This window comes from Mercenaria mercenaria, chromosome 9 (genome assembly GCF_021730395.1).
Source record: "Mercenaria mercenaria strain notata chromosome 9, MADL_Memer_1, whole genome shotgun sequence".
In the NCBI taxonomy this organism is placed as follows: Eukaryota; Metazoa; Mollusca; class Bivalvia; order Venerida; family Veneridae; genus Mercenaria; species Mercenaria mercenaria.
The window spans coordinates 63,608,107-63,636,058 of record NC_069369.1 but is presented as its reverse complement, the minus strand read 5'-3'; the positions used below and the strand labels follow the sequence as shown (position 1 = coordinate 63,636,058).

Below are 27,952 nucleotides of genomic sequence, written 5' to 3'. Positions count from 1 at the left end.
TTTGGGGGTTTTCTCAAACATGTTTTAGGAATCATGGTACCTTGTTGTACTTAGTGTGTATTGAGAATATGTATAATCATAATTATAGCGCATTTTCTTTTAAATTGTGTAGAGGTAAAGTTTAACCCTGCAAAGCTGCATGCTGTATATGCTTACAGAAAAACACAAATCTTTGACGTATTTGTAATTGTTTGGGAAAGGATGGTGTGTTCTAAAATAATTAAAATATACACAAGGAATTGAAAAAGAAAGGAATGTGAATAGAAATTACAAAAATAACTGACGGTTGGTGTAGGAGTGTATGAGGGAGGTTAAAGGGTCTGGGTGTGTTTGGGAGAATACTAAAATATAAGAAGAGCATAAAACTTATTTATTTGTTGTCTCATGTTTTGGTGGTCAGGGTGTAAGAGTCAGTGGGATTGAGGAAAAATGATATTTAGAAACAATATCAGCTATAACGCGGCCTGTAAACACCGGATCTACATACGTTTAATGGCTAGCAAGGTAGTGGAGGAAATTGCTAATAAATGATACTTCCGAGAAGGCTCTTAGTAGTAAAAAAGACTACTTTTTTGTAACAATTTGGAACCTTATTTGAATTAAACGTATATAGTTCTAATCATAAATGACTGTAACTTACATTTATGAAGATCGATTTTCAGAGGTTTACTGTTTAACGTTAGCGCTTTTGAGAGTAGCGATTTAGGTCCTGTTCAAAACGAATGTTAAGTTTTGCAATATATTCCGTTCCGGTTTGTACAACATTAGTATTTCACAGAAATAGTACCTATTTATTTGAAAAGCTTACATTTTAACAAAATAAATAATGTGGTTCACTGTTTGTTCTTACTTGTCTATTTACACTTTTGAGATGAAGCCATTGCCGCTTGTACATGCATAAAGAGTTGGAGCATAATTTATGAGATATTTACCCTTTAACAAGATCAGTCCTGAAGAAATGATTCTTTTTTATTATAGTGACTGTAGTAAAAGGCATTGAGGAGGTTCAGCTAAACATTTAACCAACGCTATTACAAAATATGAGGTTTAATGATTATATGGAAATTTAGAAGGTGGCTAACTTTGACCCGAGAGCAAAGAGCAACACCGACACCGACGTCGGCGTGAGTTCAATATAGACATCCTTATTCGCTTAAATTGATTGAGCTCAATTACTGTAAATAACAAAGAGATGTTACGACAAAACTTTGATTATAGGTAGCTTTCCATATATGGGGTAGCTGCAGCTAATTTCAACTTGTTTGTTACTGAAAATAGAAACAAATGTTTTCGGTCAATAACTAAAGTTTGGAATGAAATATTGTCACCAAACTTGGGAAATAGCATGGTTATTAAAAACCGCTTGTGATTGCATTACAGCTGCTTGGTTCAAAGTCCTGTATCTAAATTAATAGATAATGTTCTGCCATAAACTATACTTATTTGAGTGAAGAGAACTATCCATGGGCTATTTCAGTTGAGGTCAGAATTGTTTTACCCATACAAAGAAACGGCTACCGTCCCATGAAATTAGTTCAGAATGTATTTTCTGTCACTACGATGAAATTTGTTTTAATTGCGTTGTTTGCTGATAGACTGGCAAAATGATTCTCATAAATAAAAAAAAAATAAAAAAAGATATTTTATCAAATGGCAGGCAGTAAATAAAATTACAGGTATTAAACTGAACATGTTTTTTTTTCATTAGATGTATACGTAAATATAAAGTCTTCGTCTGTGTTCTCCTTGGAGACAAGATTTATTCGCAGCAGAGGATAACACTGCAAAGAATTATAAAGATATGTTGTATCTTGATAATTTGGCGAAAACCTTTAAAATATCTTAAAAATAAAACAAATCTCTGTGGTTACGTGTTTCAGTTTTTGTGTTTTGAGAAATTCCCCAGACTTTGACCATAGTACATAGTGCGATTACATTGTCCGTGTCCGTTATAAAGGTCTAGTAGCTCTAGACGGAACAATAGACTGAACTTTGGTTCAATAAAACAATATTTTTAAACCGACATTATAATTATGATATTGTATTATAAATTAAATGTGTCTGATTGCAGGTTATCACGAAACAGAACTTTTGTAGCACCAAACTGAAAAGTGAAACGTATTCATTGTAGTCTTTTAGTTTTATGACGGAAAATACATGATTTCTAGCGCAAAACATTTTTTTAAATTTAATATTCAATAAAAAGAGATGAATGACATACATTTGGAGGTAAAACATGAACTGAAAGACAAAGTTTTACCGGATAATGATATGTTATGCAACGAAGAAGGAAAGTTTTCATCCGATGTTGGACAACTCCTTCATTCTAAACTCAAGAGGGACCAATGGTCAAGAAAATTGGATTTTATTCTAGCCTGTGTAGGATGCGCTGTTGGGCTTGGAAATATTTGGAGATTTCCATACTTGTGCTACAAGAATGGAGGAGGTATGTATGACGCCCAAATGTTAAGCTGGTTATAAATGTGAAAACAGACACGACCGTGCCACAATTTAACAACATATGTTATAATTTTCCACAAACGTGAGGTTTTATATTCTGTTTGTAACTCTACCTTTTAACAATTTAAGTGGACTTGTTTAACCCTTAGCCTGCTGGCGGCAAGTGATTCTGCCTTTGCGACCAGTGCAGACCAAGATCAGCCTGCACATCCGTGCAGTCTGATCATGGTCTGCACTGTTCGCTATTCAGTCAGTAAATTTTCAGTGAACACCCCTTCGAATAATAAATGGTATTGCCCAAATTGAATGATGGACCAGTCCATTATAGAAATTTAGCAGGCTAAGGGTTAAATAAGTCCTCACAACATTTTCGAATTCTTTACACAGTATCTAGTAATTATTTTCATTGTTATCTCAAAAGCCAAATATACTGAGTTGTTTTTTACAGTTTTTATTTGATAATTTTACAAAACAGAATTGAAGCTTTAAAGGGGAATGGGTAAGATAAGAAACGGGTGCTTACTTCGATTTTTTTTTCTTTTAAAACCAGTATGCATTTCTAATATATAACGTTAAAATCTGGTGAACTTACTTTTTTGTTTAATGTATGCGATGAATTAAAAAAAAAATGTCTGAATTAAATAAAAAAGGACAACATTCCAAAAGAAAGCATATGTCAGGGCAAACCTTAAACATTCATTTCCATTTACCTGTAACTTATGTCCCCTTTTTATGCTGAGTGAAGTATGTTCCACTACAATTCAGCAGATTTCTATGACAAGCCGAGAGACTAACACGAATTGTTATTTTCTTAAAACCCGTGTTTTCCATCAAATTAATATCATAGTAAAATTAAATTGTAGAGTTTTGCTTAAGGAAATAAGCTTTTCTTAGCTTATTAGATATATGTCTTAAGTCCAGTATCTGCAAAAAATGAAGCATTTTAGCGAAAACATCAAAAACTTAATATTTATTTAATATTATAGTTAATAAACCTAGATTGTTTAATTAGGTAAAATGATTAAATACTATAGGCGGAAAACACAAAGGAGATATTGCTCTTTTTGAAACTTTTCTCCATGAAAGTACAGAATGTGTTTTCTGAAATTAATCTTGTAAGAATATTTTTTTTCACATTATATAAATACAAGGTGTCAAACATCGAATTTGTTTCCTGTATAATGTAAATAAAAAACGCCATATAAAGTGGCCAAACAACCTTAAATGAAGTAGAAACTTTGATTAAACAATAAATGGTTTTTTTGCTAGTGTTTACAAACTAACGTTGCCATTGAACGTCAAACTAAAAGCTCATTATTGACAACTCCGTACTAATTGGAAATACATACAAGACTTAGGAAAGATGGGTGGTTATATATTGTCATTTTATATACATATATATTTGTATTATTCACTCTGTAGTCGCAAAATCATCGGCCAATTTTTTCAAGGAACTCCTCTTTCTTGACACAATTTGCTCATCGCTCTAATAAGGGCTTGTAGGCAAGGAATAAACGAATCAGGTTTGCAGAATATAATTAACTCTGGATATCATTTTAATTTCTATAGAAATGGGAAAATACTACGCTGTAAGAAAGTCCTGTTGTGACTTCACAATTTTCACTTTGCAGTTCGAACTTCATACTAAGTTCTTTGAGTGCAACTAAGCTAAATAACAGCAGACTCGTTTTACTTTCGCAAGATATTTGGCAGTATCAGGTGTGTACATCTATATAAGGTAATGCAGCTTAGAAATGTATACTTAAATTTGGTATCATTTCAGAGGTTTAAACACATCTTTTTAATGTAACGCCATAGAATCATTGAAAAATTGATAACTTTAACCTGTGAAGAAATCAAAGTAAAACATCAATAACATATGCCCAAAATTCAACCAAATTCAAAATACAAACCATGCTAGACCTCTGGATTGGGCGTTTCACGAAGCTTATTTAGGACAATTTTAGGAGTTTGGTGTGAAGTGTGTCACGTTAATCATTTTAAAGTTAAAATATTTGTTTATTCCTAGAACAAGAGAAAAACAAAATTATGACTGTAATTGTATAATTTTGAATTAAGGACATCTTCATAAAATGGCATTAGTTAATACTTAGGATAGAATTCGAACTCTGTGAAACAGGCCACAGAATTGTCGTTAATTTTTTCTACTTTAGGAATAGCTTCAACTTACTTCGAACATCTGACATACAGTATAGGTGTGCCTGTCTTTGTATATCATTAATATGTCAGCCGCGTCGAGTTTTCTGATCCTTACGGATGAGTACCTTCAAATCTGGCAAAAGCACTGGCACCAGACCAAAATGAAAATGCCACTGTACCCTAGGTATACTGTAAGAACCATGGTCATGAACGGGAAAATGTACTGACCCATTTAAATCGCGCATTTCATACATAAAACGCGCAGTTCGCTAAATGAGTATTATGGATATTGTACAAGTGCTTATTTATCGTCCATTGTGTACCGGCCACATTTCTTCAATATTTCTTATCTTAGAGGACCAACGCGTAGTTTAAAGGTTTTTTTTTCAACGTTACAACAAAACTTGGTTGAACTTCCCTAGTGAAGTTCCGGTCTAGATAACAAAGCTATTCTGATTGGCTGATGCGGAAATATATGTCAAACAGTGGTCGTTTAACTACACGTGTACGCTATTTAAAATGTGTATATGCAGCATATATGTACAATACCAATGTATGACTGCAAATTCAATATCATATCTAAGATCAATTTCATTCATCATTTCTAGTTTTATTGCAAATCTGAATAATTTGCATTCTATATTTTGCTTGTTTACATTTCGCCTAACATGTGCACACTGCTGTGACCTCTAGACCGGAAGTTTTTTTTTTTCTGTAACGTTGACGAAAACATAAATTAAGCGGAATATCCCTGCAATCTGAAAATAATATTGAGACAATGTGACTGGTGCACGATTGAAGATTAATTACCGCTTGTCCAATATACTTGGTACCCATGCAATGAACTGCGCGTTTTAGGTATGAAATGTACGATTGAAATGGGTTAGTGCACTTTCCCGTTCATGACCATGGTTCTTATAGTATACCTATGGGTAGGGTATAACATGTAAAGAGGCATTTTCATTCTGGTCTGGTGCCAGTGGGCAGTAGTACTGAAGTGTGATCGAAATAGATTTCAATGTCTATTTTCATTTAAGCTAAAATATATAGGTATAAATTAATCCAACAAAATGTTATTTTTCTATCCCATTAGATCATACTTTTAGTTCTTTGTTTAATAGTTTATATTAAAAGTTAAATTCAGTTTGGTTTAATCTGCCTTATAGGTGCCTTTTTGATCCCCTATATTGTTTGCCTTGTAACATGCGGTATACCTGTATTCATGCTGGAGTTAGGTCTAGGACAATTTATGAGTATTGGAAGCGTGGAGACATGGGCACGACTTGTTCCAGCATTTAAAGGTTAGATATGTTTTGTATGACGTACTGAACAGGCTCAATCAAACCGAGCCTGCAACATTTTCGTTTTTGTCGTGTTGAGCGACCTGTGCAGTTTCCATTTTTCTCTATTTTACTTCCCTTTTGACACCATTAAGGGCATCTTGTGACTTTCCACCTTTTTGTTGGGTCTAACTTAATACCGACTCATATGGTTATTTTCAAACTTTTTTGTTGGGTTAGACTTCACACCGACGCAGTTTGTTAGATGGTGACTTTCTAGCTTTTGATGGTTGAGGAAGAGAGCCCTGGAGCTTCACTTGTGAAATCTGGGAAGAAATACCAACATTCATAAAGCCAGCTAAATGGCGACCTCATATGAAAGAATTCTACACCCAAGGGATTTTCGAACCAACAGCAATGAGTAGCAATTGATTAAAAGTCAGCGACCTTAACCAAGTCTTTTATGATGGTAGTTGAAAATTGCATGAATTCGTTAGTTAACAATAGTAAAATAAGAAAACTGGAAACTCCACAGGTCGATCAACCCGACAAAAACGAAAATGTTGCAGGCTCGGTTTGATTGAGCCTGTTCATCGACGGTAGTTGAAATGGATGCTACCGTCCGCATCCTCTAGCCACGGTTTAGCAGAACTCAACATTTAAACAGTTAAACATGCTACAAGTACTAAAAATAATTTAGAGACATATGCAGATGACCGTTGAAATTTTCCAATGTTTTATTAGCATTTAATTTTTATTTGATGCATTTACATTAAACAAAGGATCATATGTGACAAGCCATGACAAAATGGTCCCAAATGACATTTTTATGGAAACTGAGTTTTTCACATATTCTGAACTGTACATGTGTCCTTAACATAAATTCAAAACTTTAGACCTGCATGTTTTAAAATAACAAAATTATAGCATTTTTGGTACAATAACTCCCCATCGCAAACTTGCACTTATTTTTTAATAATAATGACAAATACTAAAATCATTTATTTTTATCATATATTTTAATTTCATATTTTGCCATCAATATCAAAAGTATTTAACATGATTAGCACAGTTGATAATGCATTCTTGCTATAAATATGCTATTTTATATTAAAAAAATTGACACAATTTATGTTTCCATAGCAACAAAATACAAGAATTGCTTTAAATGTCAATTTAACAGACATTTTAGCCTACATTTGATAAAAAAAATGTAAATTTATAAAATATATATTAGTTCTCTAGAAGAACTAGAATTTGTGATTTTTCTGATTTATATTCATCTCAAAAATATCTAAAAGTAATTCCATAAATATCTAATATTTGTAATGTGTCATTCAACCTCAAATGTACTTAAGATGCATTGCTCAGTGACAGTGTAAATTGAAAATTAAAAGTATCAGTGATAATTATATAACATTAAATTGTTTACATAATTATAATTAAAAGTCATATTACTCTGGTATGAAAGCAGATAAACTTAATACTCAAATTATGTTTCCATGGCAACAACATTTTTTATAAAATAAAGAATTCATTTTAACATCTATTTCCTTCATTTTCCACATAAATTTTCAAGTAAAAGTATCATTTCAAAATATTCTTCCTGGAGGTGGCTTTTTTCAACTTATATAGTTGCATAAAATATATCTTCACTAAAATATTTAATATTTAGGTAATTACTGTAGAAAATCATCAATAAATATATTTAACTTTGCTTAATAACGTATAAATCAACTGTGTATGTAGAGCTACATTCATAATTTTATGTCATGCAGTACTAAACAGCAGATTGTTGAAAAATCTTCCAGTGTCTTAGAGGAATTTAACATTTATACTGTGTTCAGCCTTACATACATACAGTGTGTCTATATTTAACCAATGCATAGTACTGTTGACTTCATAAACTTGTTAATTCAATGTTTACATAACTATGTGTAGCATTTGTTCATATTCATATATGAGCCACGCCATGAGAAAACCAACATAGTGGGTTTGTGACCAGAATGGATCCAGACCAGCCTGCATATCCACGTAGTCTGATCAGGATCCATGCTGTTCGCTAACAGTTTCTCTAATTCCAGTAGGCTTTAAAAGTGAACAGCAAAGATCCTGACCAGACTGCACGGATGGGCAGGCTGGTCTGGATCCATGCTGGTTCAAACCCACTATGTTGGTTTTCTCATGGCACGGCTAATATATGGAATTTGGGTCTAGTACACCTTTAAAAAATCAAAAAACACTTTCAAAACTAATTAAAATTTCAGAAAATACCGAATGAGCTAAGCTCTTTCTCTGTATTTCTTTAAATGTTAAACACTTTTTTTCCATTCATTCTTTGTCTTAAATGACTGAGTTCTCAATTTTAATGGTTTTGGCACTGCTAGTTTTGAGCATACATTGTTGTTGCTGCAAAGGGGCGCTATTTCATTATACAGGTACCACTGTCGGCTGGCATCCAGCTCAGGAATGGTAATACAGTTGGAGAATTTGCCTGTCATGCCAATCCCCTGCCTAAAATATTAATCTCCGTCTCTGTGCTTAAGTTATAATCCTTCAAGAATACTACACCAGGTCATGCAGAAGACATTCTGTAATGATAAATGTATCAAATATTTAAGACAAAGAACACTAATACCACACATAATTACATTAAATTACATTTTAGAATTTTATTACAGTAATGACAACCTCTTTTCATAAAAAATTTCAACCATCGCACATATTTTACATCAAGTAAGGGCCATGATTTTGATCTCGATTTAACAAATAGTTCTTTAACCTGGTTAAGAAAAAACAGTTTCTGTATTACAATTATGTTATTTCTGTTGAACTGGCTTGCAGTGAGCTAGACACTCTTTAACAACACAAAAAGAAACAGAAAATGTGGCATCTTAATATAAGTGGCCTATTTACAGACATGAACTCTGTAGCAAGTTTTATCAATACTTGATTATTACACAAAAAAAAACTGCTTAAAGAGGTGACAAGCCAAATATACCTAAACATGTTCAGGACTGAATTCTGCAAGCCCAGTCCCCATCAGGTTGACTCCAAGTCAATCATGTAGACCCATCATAACAAGCCACATTCCAGAACTGAAATAAGGGTATATTTAAACAATGAATTCTTAGACAATAACTTTTAAGTAGCAATAGTGTAGTCCTTAGAATATAACATAGCTGCAGCATCACTTTATTACAACAATTAAATGCCAGCTACACAGTTGGATTTTTTAATACAGTATGTTATGTAAGTTTACAATATTCAAATTGTAAATCAATGTTTATCAGTGGAGATATGATGTTTCATTTACATAAAAGTATGCACATTATATATATAAACTGGAAACCAGTGACTTTCCAAACTGAAGTGTATGATCACACAGTGAAATTAAATATTTCAACATCAAGTTCTGTGTTCTTAATAAATATTTCTTTATTTATTGGGAATTCTTACCTTATTAGAACACTTCTTATTTTGTCCAATATAATTGTCCATATGTAATGAAACCTTCTTTTATCCATAGTCAATGCTTGAAGTGATGGTGGACCATAGATACCACACTGCTCCTCTTCCAACAGCAGTACTATACTTTTCATACACTAGGTAGAAAAAAACAAGAACAGTTTATGAGAAATGTATTAAAGTCCTCATCAAAATAGAGTGAATCAACACTGACCAAAACAGTCCATCATTTCTTATAGATAATGCTTGACAACAACTTGCATTTATCAAAATTTAATTGAATTCCAATTTAAAGTGCTTATTATACAGCATCTTTATTATAAAGCAATGCAGTATTTTCAATCCCATTTCAGAGATTTACAAAAAGTTCAGTGAAAAAAAAAACAAGCAAAGAAATTAATAGTAAAATCAAGTCTTAACAAAAGACAACTTCCTTTGGATAATTTCACTTAACCAAATTTCTGTTATTAAGGTTTCACTGTAAATTCAAATGTAAAATGCACACTGTAGCCTTGTAGCTTTTATTTATAGAGTCATGGTTGTTTTGAAGACTGTGGAATTTAATTTAGTGATACTGCAGTATATGGACTTTCATAGTTAAAATTGATATTGAAAAAAAAATGCATTTGAGGATACTGACACTGATATGAATGTAAACACTAACTTTAAATATTATACCTGCATGAGAACTCACAGCAACTCCACTTGATGGGCATTGTCAAAACTGCAGTGAACATTTATATCTCATATTGCTGGAGGTTGTCCTGAAAAATATAAACAAATTTTGTTTTCATTTATTTAGTAGCCTACCAGTATGCTGTCTGCAAGTACTGACAATAGTGAGAGTGAAAAAAGTAGTTTTTAAATATTGTAAATTGCATGTAGAATTTTTTAGAAATTTTCAGGAGGTCTATTTTAGTTGATATTACAACAAAAAGTGACAAGTTAAAACACCACTTTTCCTGTGTTATTGTAGATTCTACTTTTCTTTTCCAATTGTCATAGATTCTACTGTATGTGCATAATGACCATGTAATTATTCATTCACCAGTTCACATCTGTGACTGACAGATAAAAAGATGTACAATATTCCTGTTCATTTACAATTTCTAGACAGAAAATTTCATACAGAATATACTTAATATAGTAGATGCCTGACTGTCTTGGCTACAAGTATATTCTGCCATCATGAAAATTTACAAATATACAGAAAAAAATATTAGAAGTACTTGACAGCAGACAGTCAAATCGAAATATCAACACAGTCATTTTTCGCTGCCAAGTTGTATCTTCGATACATCAACAAAAGAAGCGGTCTGTTCATTCTCTTCTTTACTTAAGTTACGAATAAATTTATGATGAAAATAAACACTTACCATAACAACCAATAAATCCGCCATGCACTTTAAATATCCGCGTATATTCAGAGCAATAACTGCATGTTTTCTCTGACCCAGTTTCACACATGTATACACCGTTAATGGCGTGTAGATTTCAAAGGGAAACAATTCGCTAATTCTCTCATTATTTGAGATATTTCACAAAGTACCAGTCTAGTGCGATAACTAAATGATGAAACGTTTAAACTTAACAATCTTCGTCCGATATCATTGATTTTAACACTAATGGCTGTTGTTTTAAAAACAAATTAATGAAAACAATTATCTAATTAAGTGACGTCAACTTCTACGTCATTTTACCGATATCGAGGCGTGTGTCATTTGGGATAAAAATGTCATGGCGGGACACATATTTATAACAAACGATAGCATGTCCTTAACTACAGGAATAGGAGTTGCCTGCTGTGTGGCCAGCTTCCAAATGAACATCTATTATATCGTGATGTTGGCTTGGGCCGGCTATTTTCTCGTCATGTCGTTTTCTGCAACACTACCGTGGTCACACTGTAACAACGAATGGAATACAGACAGGTAAAAAACAATATCTTAAGATACTATATTAATATTAGAATAGAATAATAGGGGCGGGTTAAAAACAATAGTTTAAATTAGCCTATAGAATTAAAATATCCCATGCTTACCAGTCAAAAACTTCTGCGATATATCGTCAGCAATATTCATTAATAACGAAAGCGAACCTTTCATTGTCAAAATGCAACACTGAATGGATTACGAACAGGTTAAAGGCAATATTTCTTTTCAAAATCAATTCATGGAATTAAAATAGATCAACACTTCAATGGTAGAAAAGCAGTGCCAAATAATTAAGCGAAGCCTTTGTACATCACGCTACAACAATGAAGACAAAGAGGTAAGAAATGTGCAATATGCTTATCAAAACCAGTGTAATACATAGATTATACATAGATCAAGTGCATTATCCCAACACTTTCATGTCGACACTGCACTGTTGTGATTACACAGATGGGACGGTACAATGCTTTAACGGCCAAAACGCAAGACACAATGCCCCACAGAAAGGTATCAAGCACTTTATTTCCCTATAATAAACAGATGGAAACACTCTTTTAAGTAGTACTACACTTTATTTGTACTATTTTTTACTTTAGTGTTAACAAATTTCAATTCCTATCCAATCAACTCTAAAAGGAACAGGTCTCAAGATTGTTCGACAACAAAAATAAATATTCATTTTTTTTTGATATCTGGAAATAAATGCTATATTTCTTTAAACCTAACTTACTGACAAACTATATGTTACAGAAACAACATGAAAATTTGCTTTTTTACTACTTTTTACAATGAAAATCCAGGTAAGATATCTGTTTTTTGAAGTTATTACTCACTAATTTCGCTATAGCGCTATTGGTTACGACGACGGGAAAATGTCTTTATTTCAGCGGCTGTCCAGGGTTCGATTCCCGATGCGGTCACATTTTTTTCTTGATTTGGAATATTTAAAATATTTTAGAAACAAAGAACAAAATCTTATATTTTAATGTTCATAATATGACCAAACTTCAATTTGAAAGAGAAATCTTTTAGCCAAATCTTGAGGTCAATGCCTTTAACAACAGTTTTTATTTCAATTTCCATGCAATGAATATTTATAAGAAACACTTCACAATAAATATTTTATTACAAATTACATCCAAAATACTACTTAGGTTAAGATTTATTTTGTTATATGTTTGACACTGCTAAGTGAAATTTGCTGAAATTTGGTAAAAAATTAAAAATAATTATGGCCGCAAATAAAGTATATCATGAACATACACTATCGAATGTGACAGGTAATGGATATTTAAGTATTATGTCTTTCAAAAAAGATGGTGGCATAATATAAAGCACGGGTAAACACGAGCATAATACGGAAATGGTAAGAGACTTAACATGTTTAAGACATATATTGAGGGTATGTCAGTAAATGCACATTGTGTCACGTGTCTAGTCATTGAATAAATCATATCTTCAATACCAGAGTAAGCCTGGGTTAGTTTTATTCTGCTTCCAGCTCCCAGCTACTGAAACGCGACTTTAATAATTACTTTATCTTAAAAAGATAAATACACATTTAGAGATATAGTACATTTATCTAAATTCCAGAGTAAAATTCTGGTAACAAAAATTAAAAGGTATTCTAAAGGAGATATTCCTGGAAAAATTATGCAAAATATTCTTTTTTTTTCAAATTTTAAATGAAGTATAATTATCCGTACTGACAATTAAAAATTGTCACGTAGACAATGACATGTTGTAATATTATATTATAGTGAGAGTGTTGACATGAGTTATAGTTTCTAACACGAAATACTTATTCACAGATGCTTTTCGCAACAAAGCGTACAGTCAAACACCAATGCTTCAACAATAGTAAGAAACGTGTCAACAGGAAACAGGACTATTGATTCTGCAGTAGAATTTTGGGAGTAAGATCAAAGAACAAATTTCGACATTTAAAATTTTTCATATATCATATGTAGAGAGATTATTTATTATTTTGGTCCCAGACATTTCATAATAACTACTCGAAGACGTGATAAGGATATAAGAGCAGTTGGCCTGTTGGAAATTTATGTCTCTGACGGTAATTATGACTCTGAACAATGATTTACGTCTTCATTTGAGGTATATGATTTCATTCATCAGTAAACATACTGAATTTATTCCGTATACATTTTTTTTGTTTAACTGACAATTTCTTTAGTTTTTCCAGTAACTGTTGTTTTAAGCCATTCTTTGTAACTGGAATTTTTAGCAAGTAGTTCGAAAGTAAAATTTATTCATACTATAAGCTTGTTTATCAAATTGTGGTATGAAGCTGTCTATGTGTTATTTTTCTTAGGAAATGGTCAACAACAGCGCAAAACTATATTAGTACGATATCCAACATGACGACAATTGTGATATGTCTTAAAGATCCACCACAGTTTTCCTTTCCTCTTACATAAACTTCATGAAAGTCATCCGGAAGATACTAATATAAATACAGCTTTACTACAAGGAGACAGATAAACAATCAATGTCTTTCCTGAATTATCGTATTTTCAAAACTTCATCTGCAAACTTATTTAATTAGTCTCTTTTATACAGAGGTTTAAAAACATAGATAAATAACTATCTTAACTATCTTGACCTGTGGAAGCAAAGTGTGGTCTTAATCCTCTTATCTTGGATAAGCAAGATTGTTATAATGAATCAAATGCTGTGCATACTGTTACATTCATATATTAAAATGTCAAGGCAGTAAACACCGTCTTGGCCTAAAATATGTCACTATTTTGTAACTAGATACGAGGGATGTTCGAAATGAATTGCTTATTTCTATCTGGAGACTTCAAATTTCAAGTTAGCCCAAAAGGGCTCATTTCATGCCCTCGAAGTACTCCCCGTGGCTAGAAATGCAAAGTTTCAGCCGATGTATCCACTTCTTGAAGGCGTCACGGTACGCTGATTTGGGCACAGTAATAAGGTACTGATGAATGGCAGATCCAAGTGCCTGTCGGGACTGGTATTTCCGCCCAGCAAGGAATGATTTCAATTTCGGAAACAAAAAGAAATCACATGGGGCAAGGTCTGGGGAATACGGGGGGTGAGGCAAAACAGTTACTTTTTCTTTCTTCAAAACCGCCGTAACTATTGCGGAGGTATGAGCGGGGGCATTGTCATGTAGAAGACGGACATGTTTAAAACCAGTGGCAGGGCGTCGTTTCTGATCATACTTTTTCAGTTTCTTCAGTACTACGTCTTTGTAGTACTTTCCGGTGATGCTTTTGCTTTTTTTCACCGGCACTTTTATTGCGACTCCTTCACCAGAGAAGAAGATTGCATACAAAACCTTCTTTGCACTCAAAGAACGTTTGGCAATTATTGGGCGTTTGCTGTTTAGTGGCCCAGATCTTATTGCTAACCTTTCTGACGGGCTCAAAATAATGGACCCAGGTTTCATCACCTGTGACGACATTGGCAAACTGCTTTTTGTCATATTTTGGAAATATTTGAAGCAGCTTTTTGGCCACATTAACCCGTTGCCTCTTTTGCTCATCAGTCAACAGATGTGGCACCCATCTAGCAGAAATCTTTCTGACTTTCAAATGCTTCTTCAAAATAAGGTGAACCGTTGATAGTGATATGCCTACCTTTCGTGCAATATCACGAACTGTAAGTCTGGCATCTCCTTCAATGATTTCCTTTATTTTGGAAACGATTTCTTTACGAGATGCAGATTTTGGCCTACCTGATTTCGGTGCATTTTTGATGGACTCTACACCAGACTCAAATTTCTTTTTCCACCGCCGAACTGTGTCATAAGACACACAAGAAGGTCCATAAGCAGTAGAAAGTTCAGTCATCAGCTGCTTCAAAGAACAACCAAGTTTTGAGCGAGCTTTGATGTAAGCCCGTATTTCATCTTTCTTGTAGACGCTTCTACCAACCATTTTTACTACAGTGGTCAATGATTGCGTGTATTCAAATGGCAAATTTTATGTCTTACACTTAGTCTAACATGTACATTTATACACCGTTGTGTAGGTATTGAATAACCCTATACAGGTAGGTATTGGTTTTTATCGTGCCCCACGTGGAAATCGAGCTAGAGGACAATAAGCAATTCATATCGAACACTCCTCGTACGTATATTTCTCTCTTTTTTTCATGCAAATCATGTATAATTACATCATGGAAATTATACAGTTATTCTGTGGCGTGTTTTTATGTGTCAGATAGCGTTCAACGGTTCATTATGACTTGATAATACCCAACACGCGCCAGCACAAATGTTTCATTTCTAGATGTAGATCATAATGCCGCTAAATATATCATAATCTTCGTTACTTTTATAGGTAAAATAAATATTACTCAAATGTAAATATTAGAGGCATGAAATACTTGCATACTGGCGTGCAAACTTTTCTAGTAGCATTTAAGGCTAATGTTGCAGTAACGAACTAGAATAAAATACCAACCGACATTAGAAATGCTCCTATTTGTTGTTGTGACGTTTGCTGTTAATTGTGTATTTGTAATTTAAGCTGATCGTTCAAATATTTTATATCTGAAAATATGCTTTATACGTATTTTCCGTGTAACCTTTGGTATAAACTTACAGATGCATGCGTAGTTTATGAAAAATATCCCTATAAAAATATAAAAAACATATTTTGCAAAGGTTAAGGCCTTTGAATGTCTGCTTTGGTCGGAATGCCTGTAGCGTCAATTGCTCTTTCAGAATTTCGAATAAAGATATACTAGCCTAGCGCATTGCACTAAGTCTTTTGTCATTAATTGGAGAGCAGCGCTAAAATAGGTTTTTTTTTGCACGCTTAGTATAGGAGACAAAATAATTTATCATCGAACATCGACCAAAGAGGTGAATATATCCTCATATTCCAACGTAAAGGACACAAATTGCCTACCCTATACTGTTTAATGTGATCCCAACTTTAGAAAAATTAATAAATAACTAGCGAACAATACAGACGATATGCAGCATATTCACGGAATGAAAAAACAGTCAATTTTGTCATTTAATCGCAACACGTAACGCTGACCTAATGTTCTTTGTAGGAAAAAAGTTCTTCGTATTTCAAAAGGTATCGACGATCCAGGAAGCATTGTTTGGGAGCTGGCTGTCTCACTGTTTGTTGTTTGGGTCTTGGTATATCTGTGCGTTTGTAGAGGGGTTAGGGTGAGCGGAAAGGTATTTGTAGACTGACTATTAGTTACACATATTCTTGTTAGACATATATTGTGCGCAATGTATTAAGAACTATGATCAAAAGTCAAGAATTTCGTTTGTACTTGTTTATATTTATCACAAAAATGTATTCAACAGTAAGAGTTGTCAATAATTTCACAATATCCTTATTCTTTACAAAATTAATGTAGCGAGTGCTTTCAGCATTGAACAACTTCTTGTGACTTCTGACAAACATTCGTGTTACTTAAGACTTGTACACGTTTTTGTACCACACCAAATCTTTGGAGCAGTCATAACATTTTTGCTGCAGTTTAGAAAAGGTATTTTTGTGCTAAATAAACTCTTCTTTATTTCATTTTCAGGTTGTTTATTTTACTGCTCTATTTCCATATGTCGTTATAACAATCTTGCTTATCCGTGGGGTTACTTTGGATGGAGCTGGTGATGGCATATATTTCTATCTTAAACCGGACTTTTCCAGACTTTTAGATCCACAGGTATTGGATACAAAATTTAGTTTCGCATTACTAGTATGTAATGTTAATGTTTTAAACACATACTGACGTATTGTTTTTCTATTACAGACTGTTACATGAAACAATTATTATAATATTTAAGGATTCGAGATAGTCCGTAGCTAACATTACCACATCTTACCATGAGTAAAACTTTATATCCTTAGGAGGGCCGGCATATTTTTATACAATCTCGCCAGGCATGTGTATGTTTTTGACAACACAGAAAATGACATCAGACGACCTTCAGCTTTTCCCGGAAGTTAAGAAAATGAAAGTACACGGGCTACATCTTAAAACTAAAGTCGCATTTGTATTGGTCTATAGCCAGGGTTCACCCCGTCTAAATGTATGCGTGTGGACTTTTCTTCTTTTTCTTTATGCTAATGGGGAGTCAATTTTCAGTACTTCCTTACGATTTCAAAATACCAGGGTTTTAGCATGACGTTGTCTAAAAGTGTCAATACATGTATATGTTTTGGATCTAAGATATTTCCGTATTTAGAGCTGCAGATCTAGACATTTCAGAAATGTTTTCAAAATGAATTTCGTGTAATAAATGTTGATTCTACGGAAGCGTGAAAGGGTCATCAGACGCTAATACTTCTTGATACGCTACGTCTACGGAAAGGAGACATTTACTTTTCTAGCAAATGTCAACATAACATAAAACATAGCTAAAATTATAATGAATCCTGATATACTTGCCAAACCACATTCATACCCATTTTTGTAAATTTTCTACGACAATATCAAGATTTTATGAATTCAAGACAGACTGCTCCTAAACTGGCGGATTTACTATTGTATGTACAAAGTTCGTTCTTTGTTCTGTTCTGTAGCGATTTGTTGTAAATTCAACTCCAAGAAGGGTCTGTACAGACTGATGTTTCATACGTTTGGAAAGTTTAAAAATGAGCTGAATCATAACTTAAATACTCAGTCCTTGTTCTTATAGATTTTATCTGATGTACAAGTTTATTCCTTTTTTACTCAGAAGGTCTTTGACTTACGTCTGAGGAAATAGGAGGACTTACGTCTGACAGACAGGTCTGTAGACGAATGTTATTAAAGGAAACCACAAGTTTCATAACAGGCCTTATATACCACAAGGAAACGAAAAAACTATACAAAAGTTTCATATGATATTCATTCGGTGAGAAAAGTAATAATTGTGACCATTGTAAATTAGATTATTTACATATCATAAAATGTCATTTTATAATGGTACCTTATTATTTACAGGTATGGATAGACAGTGGGACACAAGTGTTCTACTCCTATGTCATAGCTAATGGAGTATTAATTACACTTGGAAGTTACAATAAATTCAATAACAACTTTTACAGGTAACAAAGTCATTACACTCATGTTATCTGAAAAAGTGTGATATTGCTAAACTAAAAACAACTCTCAGTAACCAAATCTGTTTAGTTTGTTATTCAAAATAAAAGATATTTGAGCAGCACCATGATAAAACCAACATACTGCTTTTGCGACCGGCATGGATCCAGACCAGCCTCCGCATCCGCATAGTCTGGTCAGGATCCATGCTGTTCGCTAACGGTTTCTCAGACTGCAATAGACTTTGAAAGCGAACAGTATGAATCCTGACTAGAGGAGCGGCTCATTTACAGTATGAAATATATATCTTCAGATATGGCATCATAACAACAACACAGTAAATGTCTTGTGTTCTACGCTTACATTCTATGCTTTCAGTTGTTTTTGGTGTAGATGTTTTTTATCTTTCGTAACATCAGTATTTTAAGTATCCCGTGGCAGTAATAATTTGTCTGCTCGTACTTAGGCTTAATGTTGTTATATTTTCTGGTCCTTTAGGATCAAAGAGTCCTTTCAGTATCTACGATTTTAATATAATTCCGCTTAACAAAGTGCTGGAGGTGCAACTTTCCATTAACCTCTCTTTATGGGACCTCCGTAGCCGAGTGGTTAAGGTCGCTGACTTCAAATCACTTGCCCCTGATCTATGTGTGTTCGAACCTCAGTCATGGCGTTGAATTCTTCATGTGAGGAAGCCAAACTTACAGAAGGTTGGTGGTTCTACCCAGGTGCCCGCTCGTGATGAAATAATTATCAAAGGGGTACCATGGGCTTCCTCCACCATCAAAGTTGGAGAGTCACTATATAACCTATAATTATGTCGTTGCAACGTTAAACTTAACAAAATAAATAACCTCTTATTAACAAATGTAATTAAGCCGATGATGCTTATTTTTCTCCAATTTTTTTATGCTTTCAATTGATATTTCTTATACTTTTAATTAATTGTAATAATGTAGATATTGCATTATCGATAAATGTTGCAATAAATATGCCTCTATCTGCAATTCGTATTTAATCAATTTGAAAAAAAAAACAAATCTCAGTATTCATTTGATAACTTTTATGACAGAATGTGTTTTTGTGAACTATGTTTGTATACGATATATGCTATTGTATCTATTCGGTCTCGATATATTAATAATATTAATGATATCAAAATGTAATTCTTTTACGAAAGGGACTGTTTCCTTGTGTCAAGTATCAACAGCTGTACCAGTTTCTACGGTGGTTTTGCTGTATTTTCTGTTCTTGGTTTCATGGCAAAGGAACAAAATGTTACAGTAGGAGAGGTTGTCAGTTCTGGTAAGGAACGTCCTCTTATTATAGTACATGTATCTGGTTGAGCGCAATTAATTCTTTGTAAATTTCTATGTTTTTAAAACAAAACGAAATGAAGCCCTTCTGGATAACGTTTACTGTTTGTTCAGTCAGGGCTGTTATATATTGTCGTGTTACTTATACTTATACTGTTTAGTTTCTCAGCATGGACATTTCGGCTTGGGTGGTTCCAATACTCCCGATTTCATAGCAGCTTTTGGTATTGTATAATCACCCCTTGGATATGGTGCCTGCTTTTTAATTGTGTCTTTTGGCAGTTTCTGTGATATTCAGGCTCCATAACCTCAGATCCACTTTCTAAATTCCAATTCGGTTAGTTCTGCCTATTGTTTTCTCGTTTAGTGCTAACCCATCATTATTTTAACTGGGGACCATGAAATTACACGCCTAGTGTAGCACTGAAGGTTCCATGTGCACCGCCGGATGTCTCTAAAATATTTTTTTGTACTTTTATCATGTGTAAAAATTGAGTTGTGCTCAACCCGGGGCTAGAGGGCGTAGACGGTAGCATGCATTTCCACTACCGTCCATGGACAGGCACAGTCAAACCGAGCATGCAACATTTTCGTTTTTGTTGTGTTGTGCGACCTGTGGAGTTTCCACTTTTTCTATTTTGGTTCGATTATGCAGTATTATATATTTCCTAGTGTTTTTGTATGTACGAGTATATCCAATGTTTGCACATACACATATACACTTTTGTACACTTTTATTGGTATTGTTTTTGTTTCTTTTTCGGGGACTTCTTTCATCGAACATGGCATTTCTGGTAGAACTTTTTCATTTTTATAACATGTTTCGTTACGCTATCATGGTTGATGGAAAGTTTTTGAAGCACTTTCCTGATAAAAATATACGGTAAGCAGGTAAGCATTTGTACGTTTTGAATGGAGAATGGTGTTAATTTTACTGATACGTCTAAAATGACAAATTCATTATATTGAAACACCGCTTGCTGTAGTCTAATGCATTGCTTTATTTGAGAAGATTTGTGTATTTGTCGTAATTGTTAGTCGTATTTATTAAAATGAATTTTAACAAAGTTTTGTAATTAAATATAGAGGTCAAAACTAATGCTTCGTTTTAACTGAGTACAGATAGTACTTTTTCTCAATTATTTGTCGTATTCTTTAAATAATTGTGATAAAGTTTTGTGATTGTATATTCAAATCAAATCGTGTGTTTGGCTTTAGTTGTGTACATGTGTTTAATTTTTTCTCAGCTGTTTATCTTTTTTTTTTTAAAAGTTTTGTGATTATATATTTAGGTCAAATCTAAAGCTTGGCTTTTAATGTGCACATCTTTTGCATATTGTTCTTTTCTAAATGACTTTAATAGTGTCTTGTGATTAAATATTTTAGTCAATCTTACTGTCTTGAATTATTCTAAATTATTAAATGATAGGTCAGAACTATACCAACTGATTGATCCATGTAATATGTGGCAGGGTCTCTCGTGAATTGTAGCTTTATTGTATAAGATCCAGATATAACACATATGATTCCGTATGTGGTAGTTCATGTAGGATGATAAAACACTGTCAGTTCTCAAAGCCGTAATTGTACTTTTTCCATTGCAAAAAAAGCCATAAAAATCGCAATTTCGAATTTTGTGTTTCAGCATTTTAACAGAGATAACTCGAAACTTTTACAACAATCCATTCATGATATTACTAAAGTCAATAGCAATTTTTTTAAAACAAAATATTTTGTCAAAAATGTCTGAAACATTACAATCAATATTTCGTTTTTGACGATAAATTCAAACTGAATTAAGTATTGTGTCCAATTAGAAACCATATTACCACCATCAGATGTTTTTTAAGAACGTTATATGATATCATTGATATCGTTTTTTATTCTTGTTATGGAAAAGGTGAATCAAACGGCAGTTTAATATGTTGATTTTAGATATGTTATATCAATAACTCATATTTGAAACTGTGAAATAAAACATGTTTGTAAATTTAGCCTAACGAAATATTATTCAAGAGTATTTTCTAAACACATCTTTAATTTTCAGGTCCTGGTTTAGCGTTCATAGCCTATCCTAAGGCAATAACCCAGATGCCTTTGGCCCCGGCATGGGCTGTTCTCTTCTTTATAATGATCTTGTTGCTGGGCTTTGATAGTCAAGTAAGTGCATAACATTTTGGCTCACGTATTTGTTTAGTATGTATTGAAAACAAAATTTACTTAAAATTAATGCTTTTTCACATCACTCGCTTTAGTCTTAGATGTCTTAATGGATGATGTGTGTCTACTCATAATTTTGTCCAAAGCAAATTGAAAACAATTGGAAATAAGCTTTTGTTTTAAGTAATGATGTCTATGTTTTTGATAGTATTTTTATTTCAGGACGTATATGGTTTCGTTTGCGTCAACAGCACTAATAATTTCCATCGATTTCGGGAAGCAAATATATATCAAGTGCTAAACTGCAATGTCATTTTTTAATGACTGAATCTGTCGTTTATGTATATAGTTTGTCTGTGTAGAGGCATTTTTGGCGCCAATCATAGACGCATTTCCGCAATATCTGTACAACAAAAGGAATAGAATGATCTTTACCGCCATCTTCGTTGTGGTGTGCTACATACCCGCATTATCTATGGTTACAGAGGTAATTTTTTCATTTCAGATAATCTTATTAATAACATAATTATATATCTGATGTATCTAGAAATTGAAAATGTGTTAAGATGGCTTCGTAAAGACCTAAAAGTACAGTTATAAAAGTTGACATAAAGATGTCATTTACTTGCCTTTCATGATTTTAAACGTACATAAAACAATGGATAAGTCCAACCAATATATTAAATGCACATCGAAACATGCCTATTGTCTTATAGTAGCAGTGTGTATGAAATCCTATCCCAACGAATTTCCGGGTAGATAAATAGGCAACGATTCTTGTTTAACGTGGGTAGTCGAGGAAAGACCACACCTGGAATGGACGGAACAATTTATTTCCAGTCAAGCCCACGGCAGGTGTCGTATTTACCTCCTCAGCGTCTAAACAGATACTGCCGGAAACAGTATTGATTTAAGTAAATCACCCAATACTGAACACTAGTCGGGATATTAGCCGCGACCGGGAATCGAACCCAGGCCGCTGGCGTTTTGGTTGAGTCTACCTACTACTGCGCCATCGATTGATCTAAATTGCCGATGTGTAATTACAGGGTGGCATGTACGTGTTTCAAGTGTTTGATTACTATTGTGCAAGTGGATTCGTCTTGCTGTGGATTTGCTTCTTTGAGGCAATAGTTGTATCATGGGTGTATGGTAACAATATTTTCTCTACATATAAATTAGGAGATCCTGGACAGTCGTATCAACTCGAAGTTATACAAGCACTGCTGTGTTTTTATAACTGGAATGCTGGAGCATGCATCATCAGATACGCCTTTTTTCAAACCCGTCTTCAAATTTTATAGATAAGAAACTGTTTTTTGTTTATGATGTAGTAACCTTCTGTTTATCTGAAAGGTGACTCTCCGAGCATGCAACTAGCGTAATATGTACGGCGGTTTAAGAGCATATAGGAACGACAGAACCATTCGTGACTGCTGAATATTATTGCAGGCGTCAACACCCTCGGTTGTAATACAGATATATCAAGTTTAATTAGTGTTTATTCTAGCAGAGAAAATCACTTTTTTGAGAAAAAAGATATTTATTGGGTTAATAAAAGGAAAAACATGCATATGGATTTCTATGAATTTTATTGTTTTATACAAATATTCTTTGGCGATTCAAATACATTTGAAAGCAACGGATGTTCAAATTCCAAATGACTGGTTTAAGAGAATTTTAGCGTTTCAGATACAAACTGTGCCATCGTATCAGAAAAATGGGTCATCCAGATTAAAGTAAAAAAATATTCCCATCGTATAGATTTGGATTACAAACTGCAAACCTTGCATTTTTTGAAAATGAATAAAAAATGCCTTTTTAAAAAGTATAGAAATTTTTTTTTTGATGTAAACTATTATACTTCATCACATATAGTAAATGATATTTTGAGAACTCTTACTCTTAAAGTAATTGGTAGTGTGGTAGTATTAGGCTAGCTATATTATCATATGTACTGTATAATGTGATGACTTTATTAACTTTAAGATAGATTATAAAAAAGAAAGAACTGACCATGTTGTATTAATGTAATAATTTACGAAATATATGTAGTGTCATCAGAGTTTCACATAATTAGAGGTTTAGACGCCTTAACCATTCAGGCTTTGGCTGATAATCTATTGAGTTACATTATTTTTTTCATTATTGTGCCTGATGAAAACTAAATGCTAGCTACAAAGACAGATAATGCGTCATATGTCTGGAGAACGGAAGAAAAAGGTTCAAACATCTCGTTATGCTGTATCACTGTATAAATAAACAAATCAGCATAATAGCGTATAATTTTTATTAAAGACAAAATTTGTAATCAAGAGCAAAACGAACATATCATCATTAGGGATGAATAGCTAATTTCAAGCAAGTGTTCTCCCTAAAGCGTAACCTCACTGCAATGTTTGCATGGAAGTTAATCTGTAGGTTATTAAATGTTCTGGATATGCTTGAATATCACTAAAGATGACTAACAACTTTGGATTACTAGTACTGTTAGTGACAAAATGATAAAGTACATGTGGCCTGGATTTATCTATAGCTGGCGGCACTCGCATGTTGCTTGATCCGTTGCAATACCTTCCCGTCAATACCATACATCGATACATCCTTTTGTTTCAGTCAATTCCAGGAGTGAAGGCAGCTTGGTTGGCAGATCTTGCATTAACAGTGAAGTACAAACCTTGACCAAATGCAGTTTCTGAAATAATTGTTCATTCGTTTAAATCACAATTAACAAAATGAAATGAATAGCTTATTACTTTCAACGAACAAAACATTTCAGATTCATCTAGCATGAACCTATGCTGAAGTCCGTGAAAGGTAGGAATATGACGGGCAAACATATGGATACCTGCACATTTTTTTAAAATCTTAATTGCATTTCAAACTATCATAGATTACATAGTTAGTTAGAGTTTTGGATAGTAATCCCTTGATTAATGTATTAATAGTTTTCTTTTAACCATGCATTAGAATATTCATCTTCCCATTCATTCCCCAAATATACGCGATTTTTTATCGGAACAAACTAACTGATTTTAATTTCAGCGTACATGTCTTTCCAGATTATCCTCTGTTGAAACCATGTGAATTGATACGTCTAACAGTGTTATCAGTAGTTCCATACCACAATATCTTCTCATTATCCTTCCTGGTAGGGCTGTTCGCGTTCATATACCGACGTTTGGCTAAATATTGCGAGTATAAATTTTTATTCTGGACTCTTTCAATCTGCAAAAAAAAAAAAGAAACATTTTAAAACATACTTAGAGCTTAGCATTCGTATAATGACAAATACTAGTTGAGAAACAAGGATATTTTCCATAGTTCCAAGCAAGAATGGAGCTCTCCCAAACTACTAGTTCATATCAGTGTGTGTTGCATGCGTGAGTGATTATTTTGTTTTGTTTTTAGTTTAACGCCATTTTTAACAGTATTTCCGTAATTAAACGGCGGGCAATTAACCTAACCATGATTCCTGGGTTCTGTGCGAGTACAAACCTGTTCTCCGCATAAATTAGAGGTGGAGGATGAATGATTTCAAACACAATGTCTTTTATCAAATCGTCAATTATCATCATCCGATGATTGAACTCACGATCCATTGAAAGCATATTGGACTAAGCTAACTAATTAACAAAAACTCAAAACTAAAGAAAGAGTAAAAACTACAGACACCTTAGACAAAACGAGAAACTGTTACAACACAACAGAGCATCGCCCTGGAATGATCATTGGCAAATATTCCACAGGGATGTTACATAAATTACGCATAAACAATATTCCAAAGTTACACGTCTGTGCAAATAGAAGTAAACCTTTAACGTAGCAAATGTATCACAAGTTGATATATTTAAAGGCTTGTGTAAAAGCCTTTTGGGTCCACTAAAATTTATTTTACCATGAGTCTTCCTCATATATTCCAACTGATAAAACAAAGCAAAAACACAATACATACATTCGATGCATGAATGACGTTTTATTGTTTTACCAAATGCAGCATGAAATCTTGAAGGACCAAGAACTTAACGTTTGTAGACAAATGTCTGATGTGGTTACAAGTTGAAAAAGTGTCTTTAGATAACCTCAAGATCGAACAAACCTATTCTGAATTGACCTCGTTAAATGAGGGGTAAAATTAATTAACAAGGCCACATTTAAATAAAAATCAAGACCAAAGCGAAAAGAGAATAAAAGGTTGGCCAAAATCACTTGACAGAATATTAAATGACAACATTAACAGTTAAATTGTAGCCTTGCAAAGCTTTAAAAGATATTATATAATGACTAAATCTAATAATATGAAAACTTGTTTCACTCCGTTTTTAGAACTTCATGTTTTGTGCATTAAAGGCTAAAAAATGTGTATATTTACAAATTATCTCTACATTTACAGATGACATATATATATATATAATTTTACAGCTAATCGGTTTTTTCCCCAGAAATTTTAGTCTTTCAATTGTCTGCCGGAGAGCATGAAACTGTACAATTACGTTTGTCCCTAATGTAGCAGGTCATAATTATTTGGTGAATTTTATTACGGATACTGTGAATAAACAAATTAATTTCAAGCTGCGACTTGGGGGAACATTTCTGCGGATAAATTGATTTCTACAGATTTCATACACTTGATCTGTAAATTTATAGAATGAAATATCTGTTAACTTATATATCCCACTTTCCTACACATGTTCTATGGGACACATGTGGGGGCAACATCACATGTGCCCCTTTATCTTATTACAATTACAGTCTTCGCCTAATTAGTTTCTTGGTAATCCATTGATTACTTTCATAGATCTCATGTGACTACTTTGATATATATTTCGTACGATGTGCAAGGGTGCTTTCATGATTCTGAGACTGAAAGCATCTATCTTACATCATCTATTCTGAATATACAAAGAATAAATTCTCCCTGGGATAAAGTTTGAATCAAAGAAAAATCAGTTTTTAATAGACTTTACAGATTTATTATGCCCTAATTATTTTTTAGAAAATATTAACAATTACAGAACAGTGTCTTTAGAACAATCATATCTATGTATATAAACACTTCTGTGTTAGACTTTCTACATAAATATGAAAAAGAGTACAAATGTCGTTCAAAATCCGACAGTGTTGTTACTAGACAATACTAATTTGACTGCAGTCCTATATATTTACCAATTAATATTTTATATAAGGGTTTTCTAAATTTAAATCTTATCTAAATATTAAATATTTTAGAAATGATAGGCATGAAAGCGGTAAAGCCTTATGCGAATCTGCAGAAACGGGCAACATTAAGTCCCTTTCGTAACACTAAACGAAACTTGGTGCACAATTACTTTCAATGGCAATACCAGTTCCGAAAATGAATACTAGTAGTACCCAGTAAATGGGAAACCCCTTTACCAACTTTGTCACAAAATAACATTTTATAACGTTTATACTTGCTCTGAATGTAATGCTATTTCGAATTTACATTCCAGAAATGTAGCAAAATTATTTAAAAGTTAAATGTCTGATGTATAAGAATTTAGCAGTCATTCATTATGTGGTCAAGAGAAAAATAAAATTGATAGATAATACAACCTGACTGGAGGAAATCTGTAGTTGTTAATTTCTAATCTAATCAGAATTTCTCCAGAAGATTTATTTATTATTGTGATTCACGATACGCTTAAGTATTTGAACGATGCATCAATATGATTCTTTTCAAATAACTTCGAATTAAAGAAACAGAGTAACAGTAAATCTGAATTTACCTTAAAAATAAATGGACATCATCCCATCGATTCTGTAACTTCTGACAATACTTTCTTGCATTCAGAATCGGGCGGTTTCAAAGTCACAAGTTTTAAGTACTCGTTTCTAGTCATTGCTTCCCAGTGCACCGGTATAGCTAAAGAATATTCTGAAATATGTATATAGTTACAAGATATAATTTGGTTAATGTACTTGCTTTTCTAAAACCAGCATTTCAACGTCTTTACATCAAACCACAATTTAAGCTGTATAGTTGATGCTTACTGGAACTCTATATTACAGGTCCCTTTTCAGTAAGATATACTACACTGCAGATAGAAGACATTCATTTAACGCGTTGAGTAAAATAATATAATGCAGTCGAGAATTTTATATT

At 33.2% G+C, this 27,952-nt stretch overlaps 1 protein-coding gene and 1 long non-coding RNA gene across 2 annotated transcripts; one reads left to right on the top strand and one right to left on the bottom strand.

Moving 5' to 3' along the window:
• Positions 1-1,968: 1,968 nt before the first annotated feature.
• Positions 1,969-24,507, top strand: LOC123547289 (sodium- and chloride-dependent taurine transporter-like). The gene is made up of 12 exons (XM_053550602.1): positions 1,969-2,446; positions 5,787-5,921; positions 11,155-11,299; positions 13,114-13,218; positions 16,358-16,490; positions 16,853-16,987; positions 18,251-18,354; positions 19,530-19,654; positions 21,713-21,825; positions 22,175-22,312; positions 22,875-23,036; positions 24,442-24,507. Exons 1-12 carry the CDS (start codon positions 2,209-2,211, stop codon positions 24,505-24,507), a joined length of 1,599 nt encoding a protein of 532 aa, XP_053406577.1. The 5' UTR covers positions 1,969-2,208.
• On the bottom strand, positions 6,641-11,119 carry LOC123564530 (uncharacterized). Its single transcript, XR_008372459.1, has 5 exons — positions 10,745-11,119; positions 10,047-10,132; positions 9,360-9,505; positions 8,902-8,998; positions 6,641-8,491 (listed from the first exon to the last, which is right to left on the bottom strand). It is a non-coding gene; the product is annotated as an uncharacterized LOC123564530 (long non-coding RNA).
• Positions 24,508-27,952: the final 3,445 nt, after the last annotated feature.

Coding starts and splice junctions, on each gene's coding strand:
- LOC123547289 (XM_053550602.1), top strand. CDS start 2,209: ATGAATGACATACATTTGGAGGTAAAACATGAACTGAAAGACAAAGTT. Junction 13,219..16,357: donor TCTGCAGTAGAATTTTGGGA/GTAAGATCAAAG, acceptor TGTTCTTTGTAG/GAAAAAAGTTCTTCGTATTT. Junction 16,988..18,250: donor CCAGACTTTTAGATCCACAG/GTATTGGATACA, acceptor TATTATTTACAG/GTATGGATAGACAGTGGGAC.